A 27002-nucleotide genomic window follows, 5' to 3' on the forward strand; every position below is an offset into this window, starting at 1 on the left:
GGCTCAGCAGGTCCCACTCAGTGATGGCTGAGCCTGCGCTGCCCCGGATGCCGGCGTGCTGAGGTCATGCCCAGCTCCTTGCAAGCTCTGATGTTAATTAGGCCGGAGGGGGGAGGGAGCCCTTACTAAATAAAACCCATTGTGTGGGTTTCTAGGCCAAGCCAGGCCTGCCTGCGTCTGGTCATCATTTGCGTGACCCGCCGAGCTCTACCAGGCTCTGCCCAGCCGTAGAGAGAGGACCCTGGCCCCAGATTGCTTCCAGCATGTCTTCTCTGGAAAATCAGGCCTTTTTATCCAGGGCAGTTCCCTGCCATGGGAGGGCACAGCCAGGCTGCAGGCCATGCAGCCTCGAGCTCCGCAGTCTTGCGCTGGCCGCCCTGAGGCTTTTAAATTCAAATCGAAAGTAAAAGAAATTGCTTTGTGCGTGACATTCCTCAGTCTGAAGCTGCTGGGAGCTTCACAGCTGCCTGACCCCTCCCTGGGCATGTCTACACGTGCGCATTTACTGTGCAGTCACCAAAATTACTGCGCAAGCAGGCACACGTCTACATGTGCACACTGGTACTGTGCAGCAAATATGGCGACTTACACCAACTTGAACATAAATTTGATACTTGCATCATGCAGGTATCAAATTTACGCCCAATTAGTTACTGTGTAGTAACACACGTGTAGGGGCCTTACTATGCAGTAACATTGTATGTGTGGACTGACCTGGGGCTAACTTTAGTCCCAAATCAGTCCTCGCAGGGTTAATGTGCTTTAATGCCTGCACATGTAGACACCGGCCTATTCCTGCTTACTGTGCAGTAACTTATTGCGCAGTAAATTTATGCCGGTGTAAATGCATGTGTAGAGACAACCCCTGAGAGGGTGCTGGGCAGAGCCCTGGAGCCCAGCAGCCCCTGCCCTCCTCTTGCATTATTGCATTATTACCCCAGGAAGCTCCCTGGCCTAGCAGGGCAGGTGCAGGGGGGACATGTGGGGAAGGAAATTGCCAGCTGGCTGCTTTGTTTGCAAACAGAGCTGGCAGGGGCTGATGAATTGGTCTCCGCCCCCCTGCCACCCCTGCCCCTCCTTGCCCAGCAGTTGGCTTTGCTCCCTTGTTTGCAGCTCTGGGGTTGGGAGCGGCTGCAGCCGCCCTTGCTGCCTCCCAAAGCAGCTCTGCTGGCTCTCTTAGGCCTGAGGCCAGAGCTCTAGTGTGGCCATCAAAGCCGCCCCGGCCCCCTGTGCTCCTCGATCAGGGCCTTCAGCTTGGGGGTGCCCCGGTTCCAAAGATTGGGACTCTTGGAGGAGACCCCACATCTTTTGTTGCTCTTGAAATCTGTCCTTGTGTTTGGCAGGGAAGTTTTTTGGGAGGAGCTCAGAGCTATGTGGCTGCAAAGTGGCAGGTGCCATTGTAACCACCCCTCACTTGGAAGTGGCACCGTGTCTCCCAGCTGCTTTTCTCTGCGTGTGAGCAAGTGTTCAGTGTCAGGCAGACAAGCATGCTGTAGGGTTGACTTTGTTTCTCTGGGCCCTGAGCTGCAGAAGAGCTTGCCTGTGTTCAGAGCCCATTCTGGGGGTGGGCCCTGGCGCGGTCCCCGGGAGAAGGCTGCGTGCAGCTGTGAGCCTCTGTCCCAGGACCAGCTTGCATAAGGCAGCAGCGCCAGTTGCACTCCAAGCAGACCCGGCCTCCACATAATTGATTTCCCTTCTGCTAGGAGCCTGACCTGCAAAACCACACACATCTGCTGCATGTAACAGAGATGCCATGGCTTTGTGTGCATGTTCGCATCTCCCTATCGTAGACAGTCAGAGCCTGGTCCTGGTGAACCCCAGGGGGGTCGCCGCTTGGGCTCAGTGCTGTAGGTTCGATCCTGGTGGCCGGTGCGTCGTGGTAAGCTTGTCTCCCAGCTGCGCTTTCTTCACTTGAAGAGGGCAGGCTCGCTGGGGCATGTGAACACGCAGGGGGAGACTCACGGCAGGGGGCCAGTTTGCAAGCTGAGAAATGATGCCCCCTCTCAATATCCAGGGCTGCCGACTCCCCCAGGACTGACCTCTGGGTAACCCGCCTTGCAACCAAGACCATAGCTGCAGGGAGGCTGGGGGGTGAAGCCAGCTTGGTTTAGCTGGTGCAGGGGGTGGGCAGCAATGCTTCACTTTACTTCTGCAATTGAGTCTTAATAGAGCAAACCCCTCTGCCGTGGGGGTGGCTTATGCCTCCCTTGGAGTTTGCTGGGTGTCGTGCTGTGTTGTGGACCAGGGGGACAGCCCCAGGACACGGGTAACAAGCTGGGGTAAGCCCCATATCCTCTGCTTAAACCTAGCAAGCCCCCTTGAGAGGACCCCCATGCCCTGATGTCCTCAGTAAGAGAGGCCAGCAAAAGAGCTAGGAACATGTGAGATGCAGGCACGCCCCTGGCACAAGATGGGCTGAGACTTGTCAGAACTCATCTCAGAGGTGGTGAGATGCAGAGATCCCAGTGCCCAGCCTGAAAGCATCCCGGCCAGGTCTTTGCAGATGCTCTTGTATACCTGAGCACCCTTTGCACCCAGTGGGGAGCCTTGAGGGGCCAGGAATTACCACTGGCAGGCCCTTTCACCATGCAACGGGTGCTTTGAGATCAGCGCAAATTGTTACCTCCCTTTGGGAGCTGGGTGCCGGAGCAGGGACAGGCCTGGTGCCCACCTGTGCCCACCTGTGTCTGCTCCCTTCCCCAAAGGATTGGGGGATACGCCGAATAGACACTCCTGGTCCTGCTGTGACGTGAGGCTGCCGGGTTCTCACGCTACCTGGCTGCCACTCACTGCCTCGGGTGCTGTGAAGCTCACTGCTGTCTCCCACCCCGGCCCTGCGAAATGCACAGTGGAGACAGCGAAGGAGCCAACTCTGAGCTCAGGGAGGGCTGCACTTACGTGGGTCCTTGTCCCAGCTCCACTGTCACCTCCGTGTCTCTGCCTGAAACAGGGACAGTCCCCTGCCCTTGCCTCGAATGGGATTCCCAGGGCAGAGGCTTTGCCGGGTCTATGCAGTGCCCAATGCCACGGAGACTCTGGATGCAGAAGAGCAGAAATAACGGCTTCTTTGCACCTCACCACATGTTCTGGGGGTCAATAAAGCAGCTACAGCATCGCCAGCATCTTTGTGCTTATGTACGTGGCTCCATCTCTGGGGGTGCATCCTACCTTGGCTGTACCTGGGTAATTATAGCAACACTGCATTTGCATGTAGCAAAACCTACACGATGAGCAAGGCTGGCTGTAAAACAGAGGACTCAAAGGGAAAATCCTGTGGACTGGGCTTTTTCTACCCTCTGCCCACCCTGCAAAATCCCTGTCAAAAAACAGGGGGGGCTGTTTTCAGACCCACACAAAAGATTGGCACATGAAGTCTGGTCCCATTTAAAAATGTGTGTTTTAGAAACATTTTGAACAGAGCTGTTTTTTTCGGCTTGGAAAGCTCAGGGGGAAATAGCACTGGTGGGGATGGAGATGTTAGAGCCGGTCTGCTTCAGGCGCAAGGGTGCAGGATGAGAGATGCCGTCATCTTGGCCTCGAATGACCCAACGTTAGAGGGTAAAGGCCTGTCCCTTGTGCTGCGGGCAGGCAAGAGTCTACAATGCCTCCAACGCGAGGATTTTGCCTACACAGTTGATAGTGATGGGGGGTTGCATTGAAGCTTTCCCTCTATCTTGCGCCTTCTGACTCGGGGCACGTGAGACTGGGAGGCATCTGAACCCCAAAGCCTCCGGGCTTGGAGCTTGCATGTAAGTACATCCATGGATTTGGGAGCATCTGAAGCCCCAAGGTGAAGAGTCTGGGAGGGAGGAGACTGGCCGGTGGTAGCACCACACACTTGAATGTTGGAGCTCTGCTCACTCAAAATGTGGAATTTAATTCAGACTGGATTTGGCCTGGAAACAGAATTAAAAAGAAAAGATGAGTGCTTTGGCTCGGAGCATTGGCAGAGGCTGGCATTCCTCTGAGGGGCTGGCTGGAGCAGGTCTTTTGGCTTGATCAATGCTACAAGCTAATCAGAAAGACCAGGCTGGATGGTCCCGGAGTTGGTCCTGGGCTGGAGGTTCTTGTTCTAGACCCCAGGCGCCACTGTCCATTCAAAGCCCCTGTCTTGAGTCATCGTCCGAGGGTCTGGCCATGCACTGGTGGGTTGGTGGCCTGTGTTGTGATGTAGCTGATGGGTTTCAGTGGAGCTGGGCTGGGGTTGGGGAGGTGGATGCTAGCACGATCTACCCTTTTGAGCCCTGGGACCCTTCCTGGACACCCCAGCACTGCACTGGCTGCAGCAGGAGACCTCATGCACTCATCTCCTTTCTCCCTCTGCAGCTTCCCCGTGGGAACCCAAAGCAGATGCCCCACGCCTGAGCTACTCCAGATGTGGAGGCTTGTCGCCTGCTGCACCCATCAGGATCTGGCTGCCAGTTGCCACCAAGAGCACAGGATGCACAGAGGTCTTGGTGACTGATTCGCCGTAGGGGGAACCAGGCCTTCTGCATCACCACTGCTGCCCCTGCTCCCTCCTGCGCTGAGCCGGTGAGTTCCCGCCATGCGTGCAGGGCATGAGGCCAGGACTCCTGGTTCCCAGGCGTGCGGAGCAGGGAGGTCACCTCTTCCTTCCCTCGGGGCCAGTCTTGGACTCTCAGCAGGGTGAAGGTCACAGATTCCATAGCAACATGTAACAGGTGGCAGGATTGAATTTAGTTTGCACTAGGGCAGGCAGGAGGAAATGCACGGTTGCACGTGCATGTTGGCAAACATGAGCATGCCAGAAGGCACGTAAATGTGCAAGGTACTACCATGTGGGGAGCTGTGTGCAAAGGGGTGACGAGGGGGAACTTGGAATCAGGAGGTTCAAGCGCTTGGGTGGGGTGTGCCTATAGGCATGACCTGGAGAATGTAAAGAGGGAGCCTGCGTGTGCAAGGGGGGAGTGGCTGTGTCCACATGAGGCTGCGTGTGTGCAGCTGTGCCTGGGTAGGGGCATGCACTGATGTATACACGCATGCATGCACACGGCTGGGAGCCGGCGGTGGACGGAGGGCCTGCCCGGGCACTCTGCACAGAGGGGCCAGCCGGGCCACAGGCTGCTGGCAGGGCCACCCCCTCCCCGCTCTGGCTGGCTGCTGGGAGCAGAGCAGCAGGGAACACAGCCCGGTGTAAATCTCCTAATGGCGCTAATGAATAGGCCAGGGACAAAGCGCGCCCGGCCCCCTGCCCAGGGAGGGCTGCTTGCCCGCCCGCCCCGGCCCGGTCCCGTATTGTTCCCGGCAGAAATCCGATCCTTCCTTTCAGACCAAACCCAGAGATGAGGGGGGCTGCAAAGGGGGGGCTTTCTCTTTCTGCTTGTGTTTCTTCGAGCTCCCAGGCCTTGTTGCCATCTCCTAGACAACCAGGGTGGGGGGGCTTTTGTTTCCATAGTGATAAATGTGAGAGAATCCAGCATCATGGACAAAAGGATGCCCACCCCGCCCTGGCCCCCTCCCCGAGGCAGGGGGGCCTTGGAAAAGGCCAAAAGACATTTGGGTTTTCTTTTCTGGAAATGGCATTTCCCTGGTAACACGCCACGTTGCATCGGGCCCACCCTGGCCCCGGCCGCCTCTTGCCTGTGGTGCACCCTGCGTGGCAAGGACAGGGGGGTGTCACTGGGCACTGGGTGCAGCAGGGTTTGTAGCTCCGGGGCTGAACGGTGCTTACTCCTGTGGGGAGGAGGGGGGGGGATTGGGGGAAGCAGGGCTGGGATGTAAAGGTTGCTGCTTGCCCCTGAATCGGGGGGGTGACAAGTCTGCTCACCCCTGGGAGGAGGTGGCATCTGTGCTTCCCTGAGGTCTCCCTTTTGTGCCCAGCTGCTCCTCTGAGCTGGCTGCTTGGAGACACGAAGTTTCTAGGCTATTTCCAGCTGTTAAAAATGCATCATTTTTCCTGGAGATTGCCACCTCCAGATGTGCTAGGAGCTGTACAAACACACAGCAAAGCAAGTGCTGGGTGCGACTGAGCATGACAGGGGTGGAAAGCACCACCCTTGCCATGGCAGTTGGCTCCAATGGGGGAAGTGATGGGAACAACCTTCCCCCTTTCTGTAGTGTTTGAGAAGAAAGTCATCATCTCCCTGAATGCACGGGCTCTGGGCAAGAGCAGGCCTCTCTGACCATGCTGGCAGAGACCGGTGTGCTGGGGGGAGTTTAACTGGGGAGAGCAGCAATGCACACCCTTTGGGGTGCATTGGGGTTAGGTAGCTTGCAGCCGCCTCCATGGGTTTAATTGCACCAGTCTCCATCTCTCCCCCTGCAGCAGGACATCATTTTCTTCTGAGAGGAGCCCCGCCAGCTGATCAAAATAGAGTCCCTCCGGGTGAAAGTCGACTTCCTGAAGGCGCCCCTGGGCCTGAAGAAGCCCGCTCTCAAGGAGGCCGCGGCCGCCTTGGCGGCCGTCCCCGGGCCCGGACGGGCCAAGTCCATCAACGTGGAGCGCTACAAGGCGCGGCGCTCCGACAACATGGACAACGAGTCGCAGTACTCGGGCTACTCCTACAAGTCGGGGCATTCGCGGAGCTCCCGCAAGCATCGGTGAGGCCAGGGTGGGAGGTTGGATTGCGGAGGGGGGTTGATCTAGGCATGCTCTTTGGGGTTGGGAGAGATCCCCTGGAGAAGAGGAGAGGCATGAGGGGTGGGAGGGTCCCCACACAGCTCTGGTAGTGTCTCAGGAGGGGTCTCCTCATCTCCCCACATCGTGTGTGTCTTTGAATGAAGCACCCCGGATGTCCCCCTTGCTCCAACCCTTTACCACTCCTTGAGAAGCAAGGGGCAGGGTCCCTGGCATTGGCCTGGGGGTACCTGGGGAAGGGAAGTGGATGTGCCCAGAGACCCCCAACACATGCGCATGGAGCTTTGCTTTCATGGCAATATCCACTGCCAGGGGATGGCAGTGGCAGGGCCCCCCATTACCTGATGTCTTGCCATGGGCATCCATGAAGAGTATGCAGCTTGTTCCTGCTGACATCCACCCCCTGCCCTAGCTAAGCTGGTCCAGTAGCCCCCTCTTCACTCCATGTGGGGTCTTTTCTCTCCCCCAGAGACCGGCGGGACCGGCACCGCTCCAAAAGCCGAGACGGGAGCCGCGGCGACAAGTCAGTGACCATCCAGGCCCCCGGCGAGCCCCTCCTGGACAACGAGTCAACCCGAGGGGACGAGAGGGTGAGAAGGGGCTGAAGGGGAGGGAGGAAGCATTCTCCCTGCGGCTCTTCAACCCATGCCTACGTGTGCGTAATGCCACGCATGAACGGCTGCAGCCTGCCGCCTGCTAGACCCAATCTCACAAAGCCTCTTGGAAGGCCAGGGGCTCCATGAAAACATCACCTCGCAGTTCAGCTTGCGTGTCATTGCCAAATACCTCGGAGAGGCCCTGCCGCACCTTGCCTCAGCTCTGCGTGGCCCAGGAGCAGGTCTGGGGCGTGGAGCCTGGCAGCTCACCTGGTATCCGTTGCCCTTTGTGTGACAGTTCCTGGCATTTCACAAGGAGAAAATAAACCAGCTCCTGGAGGAAGAAAGCTGGCAGCAAGTCAGTTTGCCAGGGCTGGCGGGAGCTGAGGTTTCCGGGCATCTCTCATGCTAGCAGGCGTCCAGTCCTGGGCTGGTGTGTGCCCTCGAGCCTGGCTCCAGGGGCAGTCAGGAGGGAGAACAGATCGGTGAGGCTATCTCTCTGGCTCCTGGTGAGCTTGGATGGTTGCTGGACATCGCCAGAGCTGCATCAAAGCGCAACATGCAGGCTCTATTCTGCCCGGGGTTGAGTTGGCAGGGGCATCACCAAGGAAGGAGGGGCATGGGGCCAAATGTGCTCGTGCTGCCTTGAATCCTAAGGGGTTGCACCTGGTGCCCAGAACAAAACAGAGGGCCTGGATTCCTGCATCCCATTCCTGCTTGGCTACTGCCCTGCTGGTTGACCTGAGGCAAGTTGCTTAGCCACTCTGTGCCTCAGTTTTGCTCTCTGTGGAATGGGACTAGCGATCCTGGCCTCCATGGATAGGGCTTGGCGATGAAAATGGAAAGCCTGCAGGTCAGGTCTGGGTTGGATTTGGGGACCTGGGCAAGGCCAGCTGCACCCACGCTAGGTGGTGGTAGTGGGTAGCTGGGCAGGACAGTGGGTCTGACCCCACTTGCTGCCCCTGAGAAAACCCAGGGTCATTAACCCTTTCCTCCTCCCCTGCAGGACGACAACTGGGGCGAGACCACGACGGTGGTGACGGGGACATCGGAGCACAGCATCTCGCACGATGACATCACGCGCATCACCAAGGACATGGAGGACAGTGCCCACCTGGACTGCTCGCGCCACCTGGGCGTCTCGCTGGGCGGGGCGTTGGCACTGCTGTCCTTCCTCACCCCACTGGCCTTCATGCTGCTGCCCCAGCTGCTGTGGCGGGAGGAGCTGGAGCCCTGTGGCACGCCCTGCGAGGGGCTCTTCATCTCCGTGGCCTTCAAGCTGCTCATTCTGCTGCTGGGCAGTTGGGCCCTCTTCTTCCGGCGCCCCAAGGCTTTCTTCCCCCGCGTCTTCGTCTTCCGGGCCCTGCTGATGGTGCTCGTCTTCCTGCTGGTCGTCTCCTACTGGCTCTTCTATGGCGTGCGCATCCTAGACTCGCGGGACCGCGACTACCAGGGCATCGTGCAGTACGCCGTGTCGCTGGTGGACGCCCTGCTCTTTGTCCATTACCTGGCCGTGGTGCTGCTGGAGCTGCGCCAGCTCCAGCCCCAGTTCACGCTCAAGGTGGTGCGCTCCACCGATGGGGCCAGCCGCTTCTACAATGTCGGCCACCTCAGGTGAGGGGAAGCCACGAGGCCCAGGGATTCATTTCTCGCAGAGGGAAATGCTGCGTGTGTGGACACGTGCATGTGCACATGTGCTCACGTGCACTGCCAGCACCTGCAGCATGGGATCGTGGCTGTGTGTGCATGCACATGTGTTTGCATGTGCTACTAGCCCCTGCAGCATGGGATCGTTGCTCTGTGTGCATGCACATGCACGTGTGTTTGCATGTGCTACTAGCCCCTGCAGCATGGAATCATTTCTGTGTGTGTGCATGTGCATGTGTGTTTGCATGTGCTACTAGTCTTGGCAGCATGGGACCGTTGCTTTGTGTGTATGTATGTGCATGTGTGTTTGCATGCAGTACTAGCCTCTGCAGCATGGGATTACTGCTCTGTGCATGAGGTGTATGTATGTGCTCGTGTATTTGCATGTGCTACCAGTCTCTGCAGTATTGGATTGTTCCTCTGTACACATGTGAGGCTGTGCATGTGTATTTACATGCCTGTGTGCACACATGTTCAAGCGCACCACTAAGCCTCTGCTGCATGGGATTGTCTCTCTGTGTGTGTGCCTGCACTGGTGTTCACACATGCCACCCACCTCTGCTACACAGGATTATGTGTATGTATACATGTGTGTGTGTGCACATGTGCATGTGTGTGTAAAAAGTTGCCCTCTGCATTTTACCAGATCTCGTGTGCACGTGTATGTGTGTGTGTGTGTAAAACGCTGCCCTCTGCATTTTACCAAATCTGTCTGCGCATGTGTGTAAGTGCATGGGTGTGTATGTGTGTGTGTAAAATTCTGCCCTCTGCATTTTACCAGATCTCTGTGTGCACATGTGTGCGTCCACGGGTGTGTCTGTGTGCATGAGTGCTCATGTGTATGTGTGACACGGCCCAGCCAGCATGTGTACGTGTGTGCTGCTGCTCCCTGCTGGACAACTGTGAAGCTGCAGGCAGGATGCAGCGGGTCCCTGCCGAGTCCCTGCCAGGCTGGGAGCTGGGGAGGGGTCCCTCCAGGCTCCATGTCTGTACTGTGGCAGCTGGGAGGGGGCAGCAGTAGGGCACCCAGGGCAGTGCCACTGCCATATCCTCAGGGAGGGCTGTCCATAGAGGCCCTGCAGTGCTGAGCACGGGGTTGCCAGGTCCAGCGCGCCGCCACCTTCCTCTCGTGTCCCCCTCTGTGCGCCCTGCCGCATGGCTCTAACTGGTTGTTTTGTGTCCCTGCCCCCCTGGCCCCGGCTGGGTCTCTCCGCAGCATCCAGCGAGTGGCCGTGTGGATCCTGGAGAACTATTACCATGATTTCCCCGTCTACAACCCCGCCCTCCTCAACCTGCCAAAATCCGTCCTGTCCAAGAAAATGTCCGGGTTCAAGGTGTATTCCCTCGGCGAGGGTGAGCTCGCGGCTTCTAATCTCTCCCCACCCGTCGCTGTCTGTTCTCTCTGTGTTGACGGTGTCCCTATCACCCCTTGCTTTCTATCCTAACCCATCCCAGCCCTGCCGTCGCTGCACAGACCTGCCAGCCTGGAGGCACCACCTGCTTCTGTGATTTCCATTTGCTTTGGTACCTTGGGGATTAAGGTTAGGGTTAGGGTCACCTTGGGGTCTGGAGCAGACACACAGCCTACTCTCCCAGGGTGGCCGTGTGCAATGCCATACCCTAAAGTGGAGGGGGAATAGGTAACGACTCATTTGCCTTGAGCTAACAGCCATCCTGCACAGACAGCATTTATTCCAGGGTAGAGCTATACTTGATTTCCCCCTGGGTAATTCCCCCTGGGGTTTACTGCAGCGCAGGGCTGTTGGCCATGTATCTGCTCCAATTTTATACCAGTAGAAGAACCAAGTACTCTTGTGAAACTGTGTTGGGTGCGCGGGGTCTGAGCTGAGTTATAAGGAGGAATGAACCCACCTGTTGTCTTTATAGATGGCTCTCCCATCCCTTCCAGCCTCAGCACAGAGCTTGGTTTATTTTTTAACAACCCTTTCTGTCCAGGCAGCATCTTAGAAATCACAGAGCCATGAGGCTAGAGGGACTTTCTGAGGTCCCATCTGGTCCAGCCCCCTGCCTGAGGCAGGATCAGCCCTGTCCAAACCATACATCATCTAAGCTCTTAGTAAAACTACCATCAACCCTGACACAATACAAGTGTCACACCTGAATTTGCCCCAGGGAAAGCAGGGGGGCCACCGCAACCAATATCTTGCTGCTGGAAAAGGTCTTTAATATATTTTCAATGATCCCATGTCCCTGCTCCTGGTGAAGGCAGCTTCTCTGCTGCCTTTCCTGCTGGATTATCCTCTTTTTCTGAGCAATCACTGTGTATACCAATGCATTTGCCGTCCCCAGTGCTAATACCTTACCTTTACCCTCTGTGTGCCACACATGGGTTTCTGGCCGCACCAGCTCATGCATGTGGCCATGTTAACAGGCACCCTAGATAGGGCAGGGGTCCCTGGTCATGTCTACACCATGGCTGCAGAGAGCTGCGTCATGGCTGGGATTGGGAAATGTGGACCCCGGCTGCAAGACCACCCCCCTGTATTTAACCTTCCACTCCCCTTGCAGAGAACTCAACGAATAACTCCACGGGCCAGTCGCGGGCCGTGATCGCTGCGGCCGCCCGGCGGCGTGACAACAGCCACAACGAGTACTACTATGAAGAGGCAGAGCACGAGCGGCGGGTGCGAAAGCGGCGCGCCAGGTACGGGAGGTGGGGGCAGGCCACCAGGGATGGCAGTGAGGGCCCTGCGGTGCCCTGCAGCTCTCCACTGGGGCAGCCGGGATCCATGCCTGTGTCTCCCATGGGACCAGCCGGCCAGGTCACGGTGCTATCATGGGATCCCTTCCCTCCACAGGTTGGTAGTGGCTGTGGAGGAAGCCTTCACCCACATCAAGCGACTGCAAGAGGAGGACCAGAAGAACCCGCGAGAGATCATGGACCCGCGGGAAGCAGCCCAGGCCATCTTTGCCTCCATGGCCCGCGCTATGCAGAAGTACCTGCGCACCACCAAGCAGCAGCCCTACCACACCATGGAGAGCATCCTGCAGCACCTGGAGTTCTGCATCACCCACGACATGACTCCCAAGGTAGGAGGGGGCTGCGGGGAAAAGCCCCCTCCTCCCCGACAGCAGTTGGCACTCCATCTGGCTTGCTCCCTGCTTGCTTGGCCCGTTGCCAGGGACACCCCTGGCCAGAAGAGGCCTCTGCAGAGCTGGGTGCTGGATTGTTACACCCTGCAGGATCCATCTCTGCAGAGTGTTGCAAGCTCTGGTGCAGGCTTCGGGATAGCAGGTGGATTAGCAGGCACGGAGACCTCATGATGGGGACCAGGCTCCTAGCACCTTCCCCAGCTCTTCCACCAAGGGCCTGCTGCATGGTCTGGGAGCTGCCATGTACCCCATCCCTTGGAGAAAGGTTCCCTGTGGCATCTGGGTTTGCATTTCCAGCTGTGGGGAGGGCTGAGGGCAACAGGTCCAGTCACCAAGGGTAGCTTCTGAGCCATTACAGCCCACATTGCTGTAGCTAGGTGAGCATTTCTGTGGCTGGAGCTGGCTTGTTCCCATGGCCATTAGGCAAGCTGACCACAGACTTGCCCCTGCTGAGACCAACCCCCATCTCCTCTCTCTCCCCCAGGCCTTCCTGGAGCGGTACCTGAGCGCTGGGCCCACCATCCAGTACCACAAGGACCGCTGGCTGGCCAAGCAGTGGACTCTGGTCAGCGAGGAGCCTGTGACCAATGGCCTGAAGGACGGCGTGGTCTTCCTTCTCAAGCGCCATGACTTCAGCCTGGTGGTGAGCACCAAGAAGATCCCCTTCTTCAAGCTCTCCGAGGAGTTCGTGGACCCCAAGTCACACAAGTTTGTCATGAGGCTGCAGTCAGAGACCTCGGTGTGAACTGAAAAGGGCGTGGGGTGGGGGGAGAGGGGCAGGATGCGCCCCGGACCCTTTGCCGCGGTCCCCGGCGAGCATCAGGGGAAGCACCTCCAACCAGCACACGAGCCTGTTGCCTCCCCAAGGCCTCGCCATGACCCCTCTGTCTCTTGTCGTCTCCACTTGGGGCTCAGAGCCTTTCTCTGTCCCCCCATCCCCATTCCCTCCCAAACCCAGATTCTTGTAGCAATCTCCCCGGGGGTGCAGGCAGCATCTCAGCCAAGCCAGGACCCTGCATTTAGTGCCAGATTTCAAGGGCTACTTCCGTGAACTTTCTCACCAGCATCTCCAAGTGCCCAGGCTCCGTTCCTCTCGGGACTGTCCCATCTCTGGCCTTTCACAGCCTCCCCGGAGGTTTCGGATTTGGGGCTGGCGATGCCCTCATTGGAAGCCGCGGGAAGCTGGCCGGCACCTCTGAAATGCCACAGCAGCTACACCAACTTCCCCTGGCCCACCACAGGCAAGAAGAAACCACCCTTTCGGCCCTTCTGCTGAGAGGCCTGGTGCAGAAAGATCTCCCGCGGGGCTTCCCATAGCAGCAGCAACAACACAGAACTGGTTTTTGAAGAGTAAGAGGTTTTTTAAGTGGTAACTCCCTCTTCACCCCCATCCAACACCTGATCTGTGTCTTCTAAGCAGTGACCGCCACCCCCAAGCCTGTCCTGGCCCCCTTCAATGTCCTGGTTTGATTCTTCCTCTCGGCCAAGCCCCTTTTGCATGGATCCCAGCACTAGCAAAGGGCTTTCATGCAGGCATCAGCTATGAGCAATGCAAAGGGCTCTCCAGGCATCCAGTCCCCGGTCTGTGCAGGCACGTGGCTGGCGATAGTGGCACCTATGGCCCTGTTTGCTCTTGTCTGTAGCTGAGCCCTCTCCGTCTCCATTGCCTTGAGGACCCGAAGGTTTCCCTCTCCCCACCCCATCCGCCTTGATTTTTTTCCCCAGAGAACAGGCTCAGTCACTCGCTGTCCGTGTCGTGCCCTGGGCCAGGCCCCTGCTTGTGTGTGCATCTCTGGTTGTCCCCGCGGTGTAGTTGTCGTCCCAGCCCATCACTCCGATGGGACCCCCTGTCCCATGGGCCTGTATGAATTGTGCCTATGCCATGGTCTGCACCGGGGTGGGAGCAGAGTGGGCACTGCCCTCTGCCCACCCCAGCACAGCCAGGCAAACATTACGATGGGCTCTCCCCGGGCGGGCGGGGGTCCTCTCTCTGGTCGTTTCTACTCTCGGACCTGGCCGCGGCATCTCTCTCTCTAGGGCTGCAAATACCTCACGCGTTTTCTACGGGGTTCTTCGCGCCGGCTGGGCCGCGGGGAGGGTGGGGGGGCTGTCATTGTGCTGCCGTCTGTGCTGTGCGAGGTGCTCACGTGTGTCGTCCCAGTGTGGGGTTGTTTTTCGGTAGGACCTGCCAGGTTTCCTCACTGTGATTTTGTTTCCGTCTGTTGGGTTTTTGAAGCACTGCGAGGATTTGAGGACTGTGATTTTCCAGGAGGGGGGTGGGAGGGTGGCAGTGTTTTGCCCTAGGAAGTCAGGATTGTGATGTTTAAGCTTCTTGTTCCTTTTAGTTTTAAGACTAGATCCCCTCCCTGTCCCCCTTGATACTGTTGCAAGGGGGTTTCCACTCGTGTGACCTCCTGGAGAAGCCAGCTAAGAGCCCTCCAGGCTGGAGCTGCCAACCCTGTCGATGCCTGTCTGTCCCCACCGCAGGGTGGTACATTGCTGCCCATCACCGCGGTCTCTGGGCTTCTTCCGTGTGAAGCCTGTAGCAATAGTGAGCACTTCAGGGAGCTTCTCTAACTCTTACCCTTTGTAGCACCATGTCCCTGGGGTAGGGCATCTCTGTTAGTGGGCATCTCCGTTAGTGCCCTACCATGTCTTTGGGGTAGGACATCTCCATTTGTGGGCACCTCCGTTAGTGCCCTGCCATGTCCCTGGGGTAGGGCGCCTTCTTTAACCCCAGCTAAGGGTTCAGCCTTTGTGCCTACACCAATTTCACCCCTTCCTACCCCAGGTCACCTCACTGCTTGAAGCCGCTGGGTCTGACCGCGACTTCAGAGGCTTTGCACCCGCCAGCTGTGGGAGAGCAACCCCCTGCACCGTGACCTTCCAAATCCCAGATCCCAAGAGCAAGCCAAACCTCTGGCTTGCAGAGGATGCTGCATGCCCACATCTGTCTCCAGGATGTCCTCCACCACTTGCACCCTGATACCATCCCACCTGCCTTTTTGTGCTCTCCTTCTCCAAGCCCCTGGGGGGTTGTTTTTGCCAACACTGCTCCTGGCTCAGTGCCGGACTCCATGTGCTCCTTTCTGTCACATTTGCGGGGATAGGAATTTTGTTGGTTTTTTTTTTAACTGCAAAAAAGAAGAAAAAACAAACCCGGCTCTTGGCTGGAGCGAGGTTGTAAATGTAGACTCCTTTGGTTTTCCTTTTCCCCAATTCTAAGTTTAAGGAGAACATCCCCCCCCCCCTTTTTTTTACAGAGCCAACCCGTTGTGCATGCGTGTAGAAAGTTGTAAAATGTAAAATTGTTTTTTAATATATAAAAAGCTTGTTTTTACAGTTTGCAGTGGATCAAGGCCTTGCCGCCGCCAATGTAGGACCTTCATTTTTTCATGAATAGAGGAATTAAAATTGTACAATTCTTTTTTTTTTTTTTTTTATAAAATAAATACATTTGACATTTTGCTTCTTTCTCCCCTTGCTTGTTGCTTCGCTCAAGGGTGGAAGCTGTGACCGTGACTGGAGCGGTTGGTTTACACCTGACCAGAGGGAGAGCTTTTTCACACAGCAAGTAATTAACTTGTGGATTTGTTGCTGCAAGAACTGGTGGGGGTTATTGGCTTAATCTACTCCGAGAGGTAACTGGGCCAGTTCATAGGATCATGGACAATGAGGGTGGGAAGGGACCTCAGGAGGTCACATCTAGTCCAGCCCCTGCTCCAAGCAAGACTATCCCCAGCTACATCATCCCAGCCAAAGCTTTGTCTAGCCGGGTCTTAAACACCTCCAAGGATGGAGACTCCACCACCTCTCTAGGGTACCTGTTCCAGTGCTTCACTACTCTCCCAGTGAGAAAGCTTTTCCTAATATCCAACCTAAACCTCCTTTGCTGCAGCTTGAGCCCATTGCTCCTTGTCCTGCTATCCGCCACCACTGAGAACAGTCCAGCTTCGTCCTCTTTGCAACCCCGCTGCAGGGAATTGAAGATTGCTATTAAATCCCCCTCAGTCTTCTCTTCTGCAGACTAAATCAGCCCAGGTCCCTCAGCCACTCCTCACAAGTCCTGTGCCCCAGCCCCTGAATTGTTTTCGTTGCCCTCTGCTGGACTCTCTCCAACTCATCCACATCCTGTCTGTAGTGGGGGGCCCACAACTGGACACAGCACTCCAGATGTGGCATCCCCAGTGCTGAACAGAGGGGAAGAATCACTTCCCTTGAACTACTGGCAGTGGCAACACTCCTACTGATGCAGCCCAGGATGCCATTAGACTTCTTGGCAACAAGGGCACAGTTTGCTCCTATTCAGCTTCTTGTTCCCAGTCACTCCCATGGGTTTTTGGAGAAAAGGACCATTGGTAGGTATTGAATGTGGTAGGTAAAGAGGCTGCCTCTAAGTCAGACCTTCCTAAACCTCTGACTGCTGCAAGTTGCAGCAGGAGAGAAGCAAGTTGCACATGCCCTGGTCACCTTCCCCCTTAGCCTCTGCTCTCTCCCTTAGACTGCTCTGGCCCAGTAAATGGCATTTCTTATGTCTTTGATATCACCTTCTTACAGAACTTGCTCCACAGGTGGGTCTCAGCCTAGGTCAGCCAGACACTGCAATCCTGCAGCTCTGACTCCCTCCCTTCCAGCTGTGCGGGGAGAGAAAAGTGGTCCTGAGCTTAGCAATCATCCCATCAGAGACCTGCAAGCCATGGAGAGGGAATGCAGCATCTGGGACAGTGTGTGGCCTGGCAGATGGAGCAAGAGGAGGGCATGTCCTGTGTCCCCTATGTGTTGTGGTGCCTGAAGCAGGAAGATAGTAAGTGGAGGGACTGCAGCCTGTGAGAGGCAAGGAATGGGTGAGATGCTGGATGTGGGAATGGTGCAGATGTGCAGCAGCTGGAAGTCAAGGAGCAGGTGAGTGGGAGGGGTGAATGGTGCTGGGAGGAGAGTCCTTGGGGGGGGGAGGCTCAGAGGGGAGAGGGCAGCAGCGGGTGCTGGAATGGACTCGATGATCTAATGGGTCCCTTCTGACCCTAGAAATCTATGAAATCTATGGACCAGACTGCGCCCAAAAGGGAGCAGGTGGCACCCTGTCATTCCCCAGTGTAGCCACCAGGTGTCCTGCTCACCCAGGGAGTGGCTGCAGGGGCGATGCACCCAGCACCCAGCTGCTCCCAGGCACTGGCAAGGCAGCCGTTCCCCTGTGTATGGGGACAATGGAAACCCATCGGTCTTGCTGCCCCCAGTCTGCCCCGTTTGCCAAGGAGACTTGATGACCCAGGCATAACGAATCTGGCGTGCACTGTGGGGGCTCAGGGGAGCTCCTGCCAGGCTGGCAAGCAGGGAGCAGAATACAGATCCACACTTGAAAGGCAGACGAAGCCCTGACGAATGCCTGATGAAGGCACAGGCCCAGGAGACCCAATCTGCAGCTTGTTTTGCCTAACGAGCTTGTTCCAACTGGCTGGTGCAGACCAAGCCCTCCTGGACCAGCTGAGCCAGGTCAGGGTCTGGAGCACAGACACGGGAATGAATTCCCACTGCGGGGCTCTGCTGGGAGAGTCTGGATGCTGCTGGGTGTGACAGGGGAGCTGGGCTGGCAGGGCAAGGGCAAGCTGGGGGTGGGTGCCAATTTGCTGCTGGCTTGTACAGGCTGAGTGTGGTTTGGGCAGGGGCTTGTGTGGAGCTGAGGGCTGATGCAGAAGGGTTGCGGGCCTTTAGAATGCTTGGAGGCTGCTCTGATTTACCCCGGGGCTAGAGCTTTTTGTTGCAAAGAGGACGGAGCTGGATGGTTCTTGGTGGTGGCTGATGACAGAACAAGGAGCAATGGGCTCAAATTGCAGCAAGGGAAATGTAGGTTGGATATTAGGGAAAACTTTCTCACCAGGAGGGTGGTGAAGCACTGGAACAAGCTGCCCAGCGACGTGGTGGCATCTCCATCTTCATATGTTTTTAGGACCTAGCTAGACAAAGCCTTGGCTGGGATGATGTAGTTGGGGCTGGTCCTGCTTGGAGCAGAGGGTTGGACTAGATGCGACCTCCTGGGTTTCCTTCCCACCCTCATTTTCAAAGATCCTGTGATCTGGACCCACTCAAAGGACAAAGAGCTGCTTGAGTGGGAGCACCCCCCTCATGTACAGCTTCCGATGGGTGCAGGGATTACAGGCAGGGAGTCCTCCGGGCTGCAGCAACTCCTGTGGCCTGGCCCTGAGAAGTTGGGGCTGGAAGAGGCCGTTTCCCATCCTCCACCCTTCAGGACTTCCCCAGCACTGAGGAGGTGTGAATCTCACCTTGTCACTGCCAAGCCGATGTAAAAACACCCACAAGCACAGGAAGCCTGCGTGCTCTGAGGCAGCTCACTGCACCAGCACAAACAGCATAGGTGCATGCATGTGCTCTTGCATGTACCCGTTCAGGCACGTGTGTACATGCGTGCTACAAAACCCCCTCCTGGATCAGCAGCCAGGCCCCAGGTGGTTCCCCCAGGAGTCCGAATCCCCCCGTCACTCAGACAGAAAGAGCAACAGAGCTGGAAGTCCCAGCTGGCCCCAGTGCAGTGATGCCCCCACCCCAAATTCTGGGGCTCTTCAAAGACCCAGAGATGAAGAGGGAGGAAAAGGCAGCTCTGGCGAATGCTTCAGTGCTGCCTGAGAGGAAGCGAAGAGCTTTGGCTGTAATGTGTCATTTCTCCCCTGCCTGCTGACAGGTGGGAGCGGTGTCTGTGGGGGCGTTCGGGCCCCAGGGAGGCAGAGGGAGAGAGGAGCTGGGTTTGGACACAGAGCTGCAGGCCTGTAACCCCCAGCTCAGGATCGTCGGGTCCCTGACATGAAATACTGCTTTATTGGAGCAGCCAGCAACCTGCACGCATGCTCCCCTGCCCTGCCAACGTCAGGACTGTCGCAGCGAATGAAGACAAGGTCTCGATCCCAGCTGAACGTATCCCCTTGCTCAGCTCAGTATCACTTATACACATGCTCAGTCTTAGTTGGAGCCGTGGGCAAAGCAAGGGCAGGGAATGTAGTCCGGTGCCAGGCTACCTAACAGGAGACCTGGGCTTCGCATCCCCGCTCTGCTCCAGGCCGGGCATGGGGGGCATCAATGTGGCATGCAAGGGCTGATTTGCAACTTGAATGCAATCAAGGTGATGCTACGCGTGAAATGCAGTGGCAGGAGCTGCAACCCACCTGAGTTTGCCCAGGGCCCTGGGCATGGACCCTGGGTACTACCATGTGTTTGCTGCTATGGGAGCTCGTGCCAGTGAGGGCAAGGCAGCATGCACATACTAGTCATGTCTCAGACCTCATCGCTCCGTGCCTCAGTTTCCCCCTCTGTGAAATGGGGCCTCACCACCACCCATGCAGCATGAGGAGCAGTGCTGTGTAAGGAGGGAGTGTCGCCTTCCCAGTTGTCCTTCTCCAGTGGGTACAAACTGGTCAGGGGTGCTGGGGCTAGTGGGCAGAGGCTGCATAAGAAGCCTTTTGGTTTCACTATGTTCAGTCCAGGGAGAGGGGCTGGGAGGGTTAATCATCCCCTGAGGTCCTGGGACAGCTGTCAGAGACTTCAGCTGTTATGGACACGGCAGCCTGTTAAATGAGAGAAGCAAAATCAGGCCCGGCAGAAAGGAGGCACACGCCCTGCAGCGGGAGGCCCCCAGCTGCCAACTCCATGCTGGGGCTCTCTGCCACCTTGCAAGCTGCAAAACTAGCACACAGCTAGCAATCCTGGGATGCAGAGGTGAGAACTGGATTGCGGCCATGGGATTGCCCGGACCAGAACCAGGTGACCCTAAGCAGAGCCAGGAGAAGGTCCCCCAGCATGGAAACCATGTGGCAGGTGTCCAGTCACTGGGACAGAGCGGGCCATGGGATAGAGGGGCTGGAAGGCTGCAACGTGGAGTGATTCATGTTGGGGGACCTGCTTGTGCCAACCCACCGCTCACCTGGTGTAAGGATGAGTCTGGCTTGCAGAAGACTGACTCCATCATCTCTGCGCTTGGAGGCATCTCTGCCACTGGCGTCCCTGTGTCCGTTGGCCTCTGGGGTGAAGCAAAAGAGGAGCTGCAGCAGGCCAGTCTGTGCAGCCTGGTGTAGCACAGAGGCAGTGCCAGCAGTGCTGGGTCACCCCCATGCAGCCACTGCCACCGCAAAGTCTCCAGGGGATGTGGGCAGCCTGCAACCCAGATCACCGCTTGCATGGTTTAACCACTGAGCAATGCTTCCATGAGTGCTACGGCCCGGTCCCTACAGGCACTTGGTGCCCATAGCAGTTAGGTACCAAAGCGCCGTGTGGATCTGGGCCTGAGAATGGGATGTGCACCCGTCCCGGTCCAACGTTATCGTGATGCTGCTCCCCCGGGATCAGCTCAGGCCCTGCCTGTGTTTTTGTGCAACCCTACTGCAAAGACCCCACTCCACTTAAGGTCTCTACTTAGGGTCTTGGAAAAGCTGCGTGCCAGCAGGTGAAGCTCCCAGCTGCTTCTCTGGTGGGTGAGGAGATTTAGGAACTTGTACCTGCTTCCCGGGGAAGGACGGTCTTTTCTCCCGGTGAGAAACACGGTGCTGGTCGGGGTCAGGAACAATGGGCATGTCGGAGTCTGCAAGGCAAGGGAGCAGCGTGGGGATATGCGCAGCGAGAGAACCAGTGAGGCCATGAAAGCAAGTGCCTCAAACCTGCTGTGTTCACCAGCCCCGTAGCTAAGTGCCTCCATTTCAAGGGTAGTTTGAGGTATCTCTCAGGGCTTTGCCCCACATGCTGCTCTGTTTGTGCAGCTCCTGGCACTCCTCCAGACTAAGTGCAGATGGCCCTGGGAAGCCAAAACACGTGCAGCACCTAACATGGCAGCACCAATAGGAAAATGGGAGAGAGGAAGTCCTGAAAGACGGATGGGCTTTTCCACCCACACTCCCCACTGCAAATAGTTGAAAACCACCGAGGTCCTTAAATGCATCTGTGGTGCTTTTCATTGCACATGTTCTCTCTGACAGGGAAGCCAGGAGGGGGCTGCTATCATCCTCTCCCCTGTCAAGCACAGTAAAGGGCTGATAAGAGGGATGGGTTTCCCCAAAGCCTATCAGGTTTAGGAGCTGGCGTCATGTGGAGAGTCCATGAAATGCCTGCTCCTAAACCACTGGGCCCCTTCTGGGCCCCATCGTGATTCAGAGGTGGCCAGAGACCATGGAGATGGGCCTCCCCCTGCATAAATCAAGGCCTGAATCGTACCTGAGGAGTCAGCCATTGACGCTGCGCGGCTGCTGGTGCCTGAGGTACAAAACCAAAGGAAGTGGTGAGTAAAAATAACCAGGGGAATAACAGCTCTTCACGCTCATCTGCATTTGTCAGGCTGGGGGCATAGAGGGGGCGGTTTTAATTCAGATTTAATTCACTCCAGGCTGTGAAATGAAGTGCGGGCACAGTGCTGCCCACTCCTGGTGGGACTGGGAGCAGCCCACCGTGTCCAAGCCCCACTCATGGCCAGCAGCAGGGGGGACTCTCCAAGTGCAGGCACTTTGGAGTGGCTGCAGTGGGAGCTGGGCAGGATCTGACCTGGGTTGTGCAAACTCCGAGTCGCCGGAGGTTAGCCTGCATTTGCACCAACGCAGCTGGGACCTGGCAGTGGTGCCAGGTTCGAGGGCGCGTAGTCAGGGGCAGCCAGCAGGGAGAGGCAAAGAAAGCCCCGTGAGAGCAGCAGCGAGTCTGACCGGGCCTTTTGCCCAGACCTCACCTCGCCCGTGTTTCCTCCGGTACGTGAAGAACAGGACGATCAAGGCAAGCACCACAAAGATAATGGGGGACCAGTACTTGGGGGAGAGGGAGCTGGAAACTTCTGCAAAGGAAGAGGGAAAGAAATGAGTCCGTGGGAGAGGGTAAAACCCTGCTGGAGGGCCCAGTCTTCAGCAGGTGCAAAAGTGCACAGCTCTGGCACTGCAGATCCGTGGGACTCCAGGGCAAGTCCCTGGCTGTGAGCACGCAGCCCCACAGTGGTCGTAGGATGAGCTGAGCCATCAACCCAGCCACTGGTTTGGGTTCAGGGTATGCATCAGTCCCCATCACACGGCACTGTGCAGAGAAAGGGCTGGAGGAGAAAGACTCCCCCCCGCTCGCTGGGTAAAGGCTCCCCCATGCAGCAGATCCAAGCAGAGCTTTGCCTAGGACCCAGGTAGCCCTAGCCCATCACTGTAACCCCTGGACCACAGAGCGATGCAGCCAAAGCTGTTGCACATGCCAGGGCATGCTTAACAGGAAGGGGGCATTGCAGACACCTCTGACCATCACAGTGCCCCAGCAGGGAGGTGATGGTGGAGCTCTTGCCCCCCCAAGCTGTGATCCCTTTGCTCAGGAACCCACCTGCACGCCAGGACATGTTCCCACCACGTTCGTGTCCCTTGAGGCTTGTTAGGAGAAGAAGAGGTGTTTGGAGAGGGAGCTGGGCTCCCAAACCCCATTTTCAAATGCACCTAAATCTCTTTAATTTCCAGTGGGATTTGAGTTCCTACATCACTCAGGTGATTCTGGGAATTTTATGTGGGGCGGCTGGCACTGAACCGTACATGTCTGAACTGCGCATGTAGGAACTGTACATGGGGTGGCTGGCACTGAGCTGGACATGTATGAACTATACATGGGGTGGCTGGCACGGAACCGGACATGCATGACCTGTCCATGTATGAACTGCGCATGGGGTGGCCGACACCGGACCATTTTTCACTCTTGCTCTGCATCGGGGCACCACTTTAGGGGCCAGGTGTCCCCAGCTTGGCTCTGTGAGGGCATTCAGCTCATCCCCAGCAGCTAGAGAAGACCACACGCCAGAGACTGGGAGGTCTGGTCCAGCATGGACGTCCTTGCAGATCCCTGCAGCCCTTAGGGAGAGCCACAGTGAAGGAAAGAGAGCTGATCAGTCATCCCAGCTGCCAGTCTTTCAGGGATGCTCAGCCCCGAGGAGGATTCTGGGTACTTGAGCCCCCTATAAAAGCCTTGGCTCAGGGCTAGCTGGGCAGCCACAAGGAGGGGGTCACCTGGGGAGTTGGGGGCTCTGCTTCCTAGACACCCAGCTGGGCTAAAGGGCCTGCCTCATCTTCTGGAGAGGTACATTTTAATTTGCCTATGAAGGTGTTGGATTTTCCAGTGCTGGGCGTGTGCGGCCAGCCCCACTACCATGTTTTCCAAGGGTGCCTTGTCTGTTTGACCACGAGATGGTGCTAAGAGGCACGTCAGAAAGCCCAGCACCAATGGCTGGGACCCAGCTGAGGCTTGACTTGATTTGGGGATCGTCTGCTTTGAAAGCTTATGCGTCTCCTATCTGCTTATTCTATAAGGTGCATTTGTACCCTGCCTTTTGCTGGGTGAATAAACTGGCTGCGGGGTGGGACGGGTTAAAGGGCAGGCTGGGTTAGATGGTAAACTGAAGCTGTGGATGGGAACAGTGCTGCTTCAGGTGCACCCCTGCTACTCTGGTCATCCGCCCTGGCTCCTGGCTCTCTGTATGCTTGACCCTGGCTGGGCAGCGAGCAGAGCTCTCGCTGGCGGCTCATGGTGGGATTTGAGTCTTTCTCTGCAGTAGCTGCAATTAATACAATTGAGGGGTTTACCTGAGCAAACTCCCAGGGGAGCAGAGGACCCTCTATGCTCGCTCCCCAGCTCAGGAAGGGCTGTATAAGACACCGACCCTGCGTGTCCTGGGATTTTCCCTTGTTTTCTTTATGCAATCAGGATGGTCCCAGAGACCCATCGCTGGGAAATTGTTGCAGCTGCCCCTTGTCTCTTGGCAAAGCTTTGCATTTCATCTGCTGAGCCATAGGTCTCTGCTCGGGCCCTGGTTTTGCAAATGGTTTCTCTGCAAGCTCCACCTGAGATCAGCCAAGTGAGTAATTCCCAGGGTGCATCCCATGGAGAAGGCATCCGGCACAGCAGGGATCCTCTCTGGTTTTAGGGGCAAGAACAGATCAAACCCATTTGGGAGGAGCCACTTGGGGGTCCGCCTGCTGCACGGATGAAACCATAACATGTTCCTCGTTAGCTGGTTAATATTGATACACGCTGCAAGGGGCCAGGCTGTTTCTTGTGCTCTGCATCCCGTTGTCACCTATACTCATGCAAAGTGCGATCGTCTCAGATGTGGGCCCTGCTACCCCAACTGTCTTGAGCGTGTCAGGATTGAAACCAGCAGTCACCTGGCACCAGTTAACGAGCAACAGAGCAAAGCCTAGATCTGAAACCAGCCCGAATGGGTGCAGCTGAGCTGGTGGGGGGAGTATCTGGGTTACAGCTGCCAGGGGCAGGACTCCTGGTTCTCTCCCTGGCTGGGCAGACAAGTAGTTGTGCAGTGTTAAGTAGGTCCTTGCCTTTCTGCTTCCCGAAGGGTGCTGGGGAGGTTCGCCCAACCCCTTTTGCAAAGATACAGGTGGCTGTATCTTTGAGACCCACCCCACCCCTTCCCAGGACTTACTGGCATTGTCTGCAGTCGTGTCTGTCCTGTTCATAGTGTGGGCAGCCGTGGGGCCCTCTGTAGGGCCAGCCAAAGTGGTTGGGATCCACACTGTGTTTCTGGCCGTTTCCCTTGTCGTCCCGTTGAAGTCTCCCTCTGGTTCTGGCATGTGTTTGACTTGCCCAGTATTTAGGGGTGATGCTCTTGTAACTGTAAAAAAAATAGTTGGTGACAAGTGAGCAGGCAACAGTGCCAGCGCCGGGTCAGGAGACCGAGACCTTGTTTAAATGCAGTGTCAGCCCACAGTCCCTCTCCATCACTGAGTTTATTAATCCCCAGACCCGAATTTAATGAGTAACAGCACAAACGTGTCCATGGTCATCTAGGAGGTTTGCATAAAATCACAGGATCACAGCAGAATTGGGTTGGCAGGGTCTTCCCGAGGTCCTGTCCAGGCCAACCCCTGCTCAAAGCTACATCTGACCCTCCTGTACAAGCACTTATATATGTCTTGTGACAGCAAGTGTCTGGTGTATCCCAGGCTGCTCCCTCAGCTGTCACCAGCTGAGCTTTGTCCTGGCCATGGAGGTGCTGCAGGCTGGCAAGGAGCTGGCACAGCCCCTGGCATCTCCCTCTAGCCCTGTGCCATCCAGCCGTCTGCCAAATCTAAGCTAACCTGCTGTGCTATCCAGCAGGCTCTGGTTGTAAATGCTGTTGACTGCCCTGGGTCTCAGGGTCTGTGCATAACAAAAGAAATGGTCCTGAAAGTGTGAGGAAAATGCTTGGCTCTGTGCAAGTGTGCAAAGAGCTCGTGTGAGAATTGATAGACAGGGAAAGCTAAAGCTTGCAGCCTTGAGGACTCAGGGTTTCAAGTGCAAAGAAAAAGGTGGGATCATTAGACATGTGCTTGTTCTCTTGAGGGTCAGAGCTCAATTCCCCTCTTCCTTGCTACACTGTAAATTGGAGGTGCTCCGTAACAGGCAGCAAGGGCACCATTGTGCAGATTGAGATCAGTGCTAGGCTGAATTGGTGGGTGAGCAGGTCCAGCCCCTGGTCCTGGGCCCTGGACACCCTCGCTCAGCCCTCAGCTGCTGCGGTTACTCCTCAAAGCCACTCTGTGCTGCTCCTGGTTGAGCCTCTAAATATCAGGTCCACAATGGCAGCACGAGGAGCAATGGCTTCGCACATCTCTCCTGTGCTCCCATATCCCTTGGGACACTGGTGGCACGTTCTTAGGGGCTGGAACGCATCAGACTCTGTGCACACGTGGGTGTGTCCGTGTGTGTATGGGCATATGTATGTGTCCACACATCATTGGTACAACAGGAATCACCTACCCCACCTGCTGTGTAAGGAGAGGAGGGGTTATTGGTCTGGGGCCTTAGCATCCTGCCTGGTGCTGGGCATCCCCCGACCCTGCTGGGCTGGGCTGGGCTGGGCTGGGCAGCAGCTCCCCAAGATGTGGGGTGAGCCAGCCCTGGGTATATGGCATCTGCCTCAGCGCGTGCTTGTCTTGTGGGAGCTCTGATACCATCTGGTGCTTCATCACATGCATGTCATCATGTGCCTTCCTGTTGGAGGTGGAAGGAAGCTGAGCACATCATGATATGTGGTCCTGATTATTGCTTGTGCCCTGATCTCTTTGCACTGCCCTGGCAAGGGTGCAAGGGGAAGAGCCCTGGGGTGCTGCAGTTACTTTTGACCCTGGCACCTGTCACCCAGACAAGTTCCACCTTATGGAGAGGGTGGAGAGACCTGGGTAATGAGCTTGTGTCATTACAGCCCAGCTAAAGCCATGTCCTCACTCCCCCAAGTTCATGTGCAAGCTGGGTACCACTGTAAAATCCCAGATGACTTCTATCTCCACGCAATCACTGGGATCAGCCTCTTCCTGCACCTGGGGCTGACCATGACCCACTGCAAGAGGGTAGGGGCTATCAGCATCTGGGTAGGGTAAGGGCTAAGACATCGCAGCAAGACAGCTGTCCTTCAATGGTGATGGTGAAAGCTGTGGGGACCCCCTGCATCTACCCCAGGAGCCCAGATAGATGCAAGATTATCCTCTAGAGCAGCAGGGGCCAACCTTTTTGGCAGGTGTGCCACAAATGAACCTTCCCGGAATCGGATCTGCTGCTTTGCTTTCAGCTCCGTACCCCATCTGCCTGTCCCCTGCTGCATGCCACGCACAGAGGCTGCCTGTGCTACTTCTGGCACATACATGGCAGGCTGGCCTATCCCTGCTCCAGAAAAGCAGAGTGATGGATACCTCTTGGGTGTAAGGCTGGATCATCTGGCTTGGATGCTGCCAGGGCAGGATAGGTTCCTACCACCCATCAGGGATGCAGCACTGTGTGTTCACCGAACTAAGCTGCTCCTAGGATTTCCCCATCCTGCCTCCAGTTTCTCTGCACGGAGCCGCTTGGCCAGGCCCTGCCAGAAGCCTGTGACTCATGCCCTGTCACTCAGTCTATCTGCCTCTGCACAAACACTGCTCTGTGAGGTTTAGCACAAAACCGTTTTCAAGAAGTTTCCCAACCCAAATTGCAGCTCAACTGCACCATCATGACCCTTCCCCACCCTTCCGGCGGTTCCTCTGAATTACAAAAGCCAACCCGTAAGCTTCTGCTTTGCTAGG

At 56.6% G+C, this 27002-nt stretch overlaps 2 protein-coding genes across 2 annotated transcripts in view; one reads left to right on the forward strand and one right to left on the reverse strand.

Moving 5' to 3' along the window:
* Positions 1-2655: 2655 nt before the first annotated feature.
* VANGL2 (VANGL planar cell polarity protein 2) lies at positions 2656-15423 on the forward strand. The gene is made up of 8 exons (XM_019525182.1): positions 2656-4533; positions 6287-6561; positions 7068-7188; positions 8201-8808; positions 10058-10194; positions 11371-11506; positions 11661-11892; positions 12440-15423. The coding sequence occupies exons 2-8, from the start codon at positions 6491-6493 to the stop codon at positions 12698-12700; spliced, it is 1566 nt and encodes a 521-aa protein (XP_019380727.1). The 5' UTR covers positions 2656-4533; positions 6287-6490; the 3' UTR covers positions 12701-15423.
* A 3325-nt stretch (positions 15424-18748) lies between these two features.
* LOC109295515 overlaps positions 18749-27002 on the reverse strand; it is a 14919-nt gene continuing 6665 nt past the window's right edge. The window contains exons 2-7 of the mRNA XM_019514435.1: positions 24389-24577; positions 21665-21766; positions 21163-21201; positions 20454-20536; positions 19883-19978; positions 18749-19526 (exon numbers count right to left, since the gene is read on the reverse strand). Coding sequence (XP_019369980.1) covers positions 19464-19526; positions 19883-19978; positions 20454-20536; positions 21163-21201; positions 21665-21766; positions 24389-24577 — 572 coding nt within the window. The 3' untranslated portion in view covers positions 18749-19463. The remainder of the gene's footprint in view (positions 19527-19882; positions 19979-20453; positions 20537-21162; positions 21202-21664; positions 21767-24388; positions 24578-27002) is intronic.

This window comes from Gavialis gangeticus, unplaced genomic scaffold (assembly GCF_001723915.1).
Source record: "Gavialis gangeticus isolate Ggan-Ray unplaced genomic scaffold, GavGan_comp1, whole genome shotgun sequence".
In the NCBI taxonomy this organism is placed as follows: domain Eukaryota; kingdom Metazoa; phylum Chordata; order Crocodylia; family Gavialidae; genus Gavialis; species Gavialis gangeticus.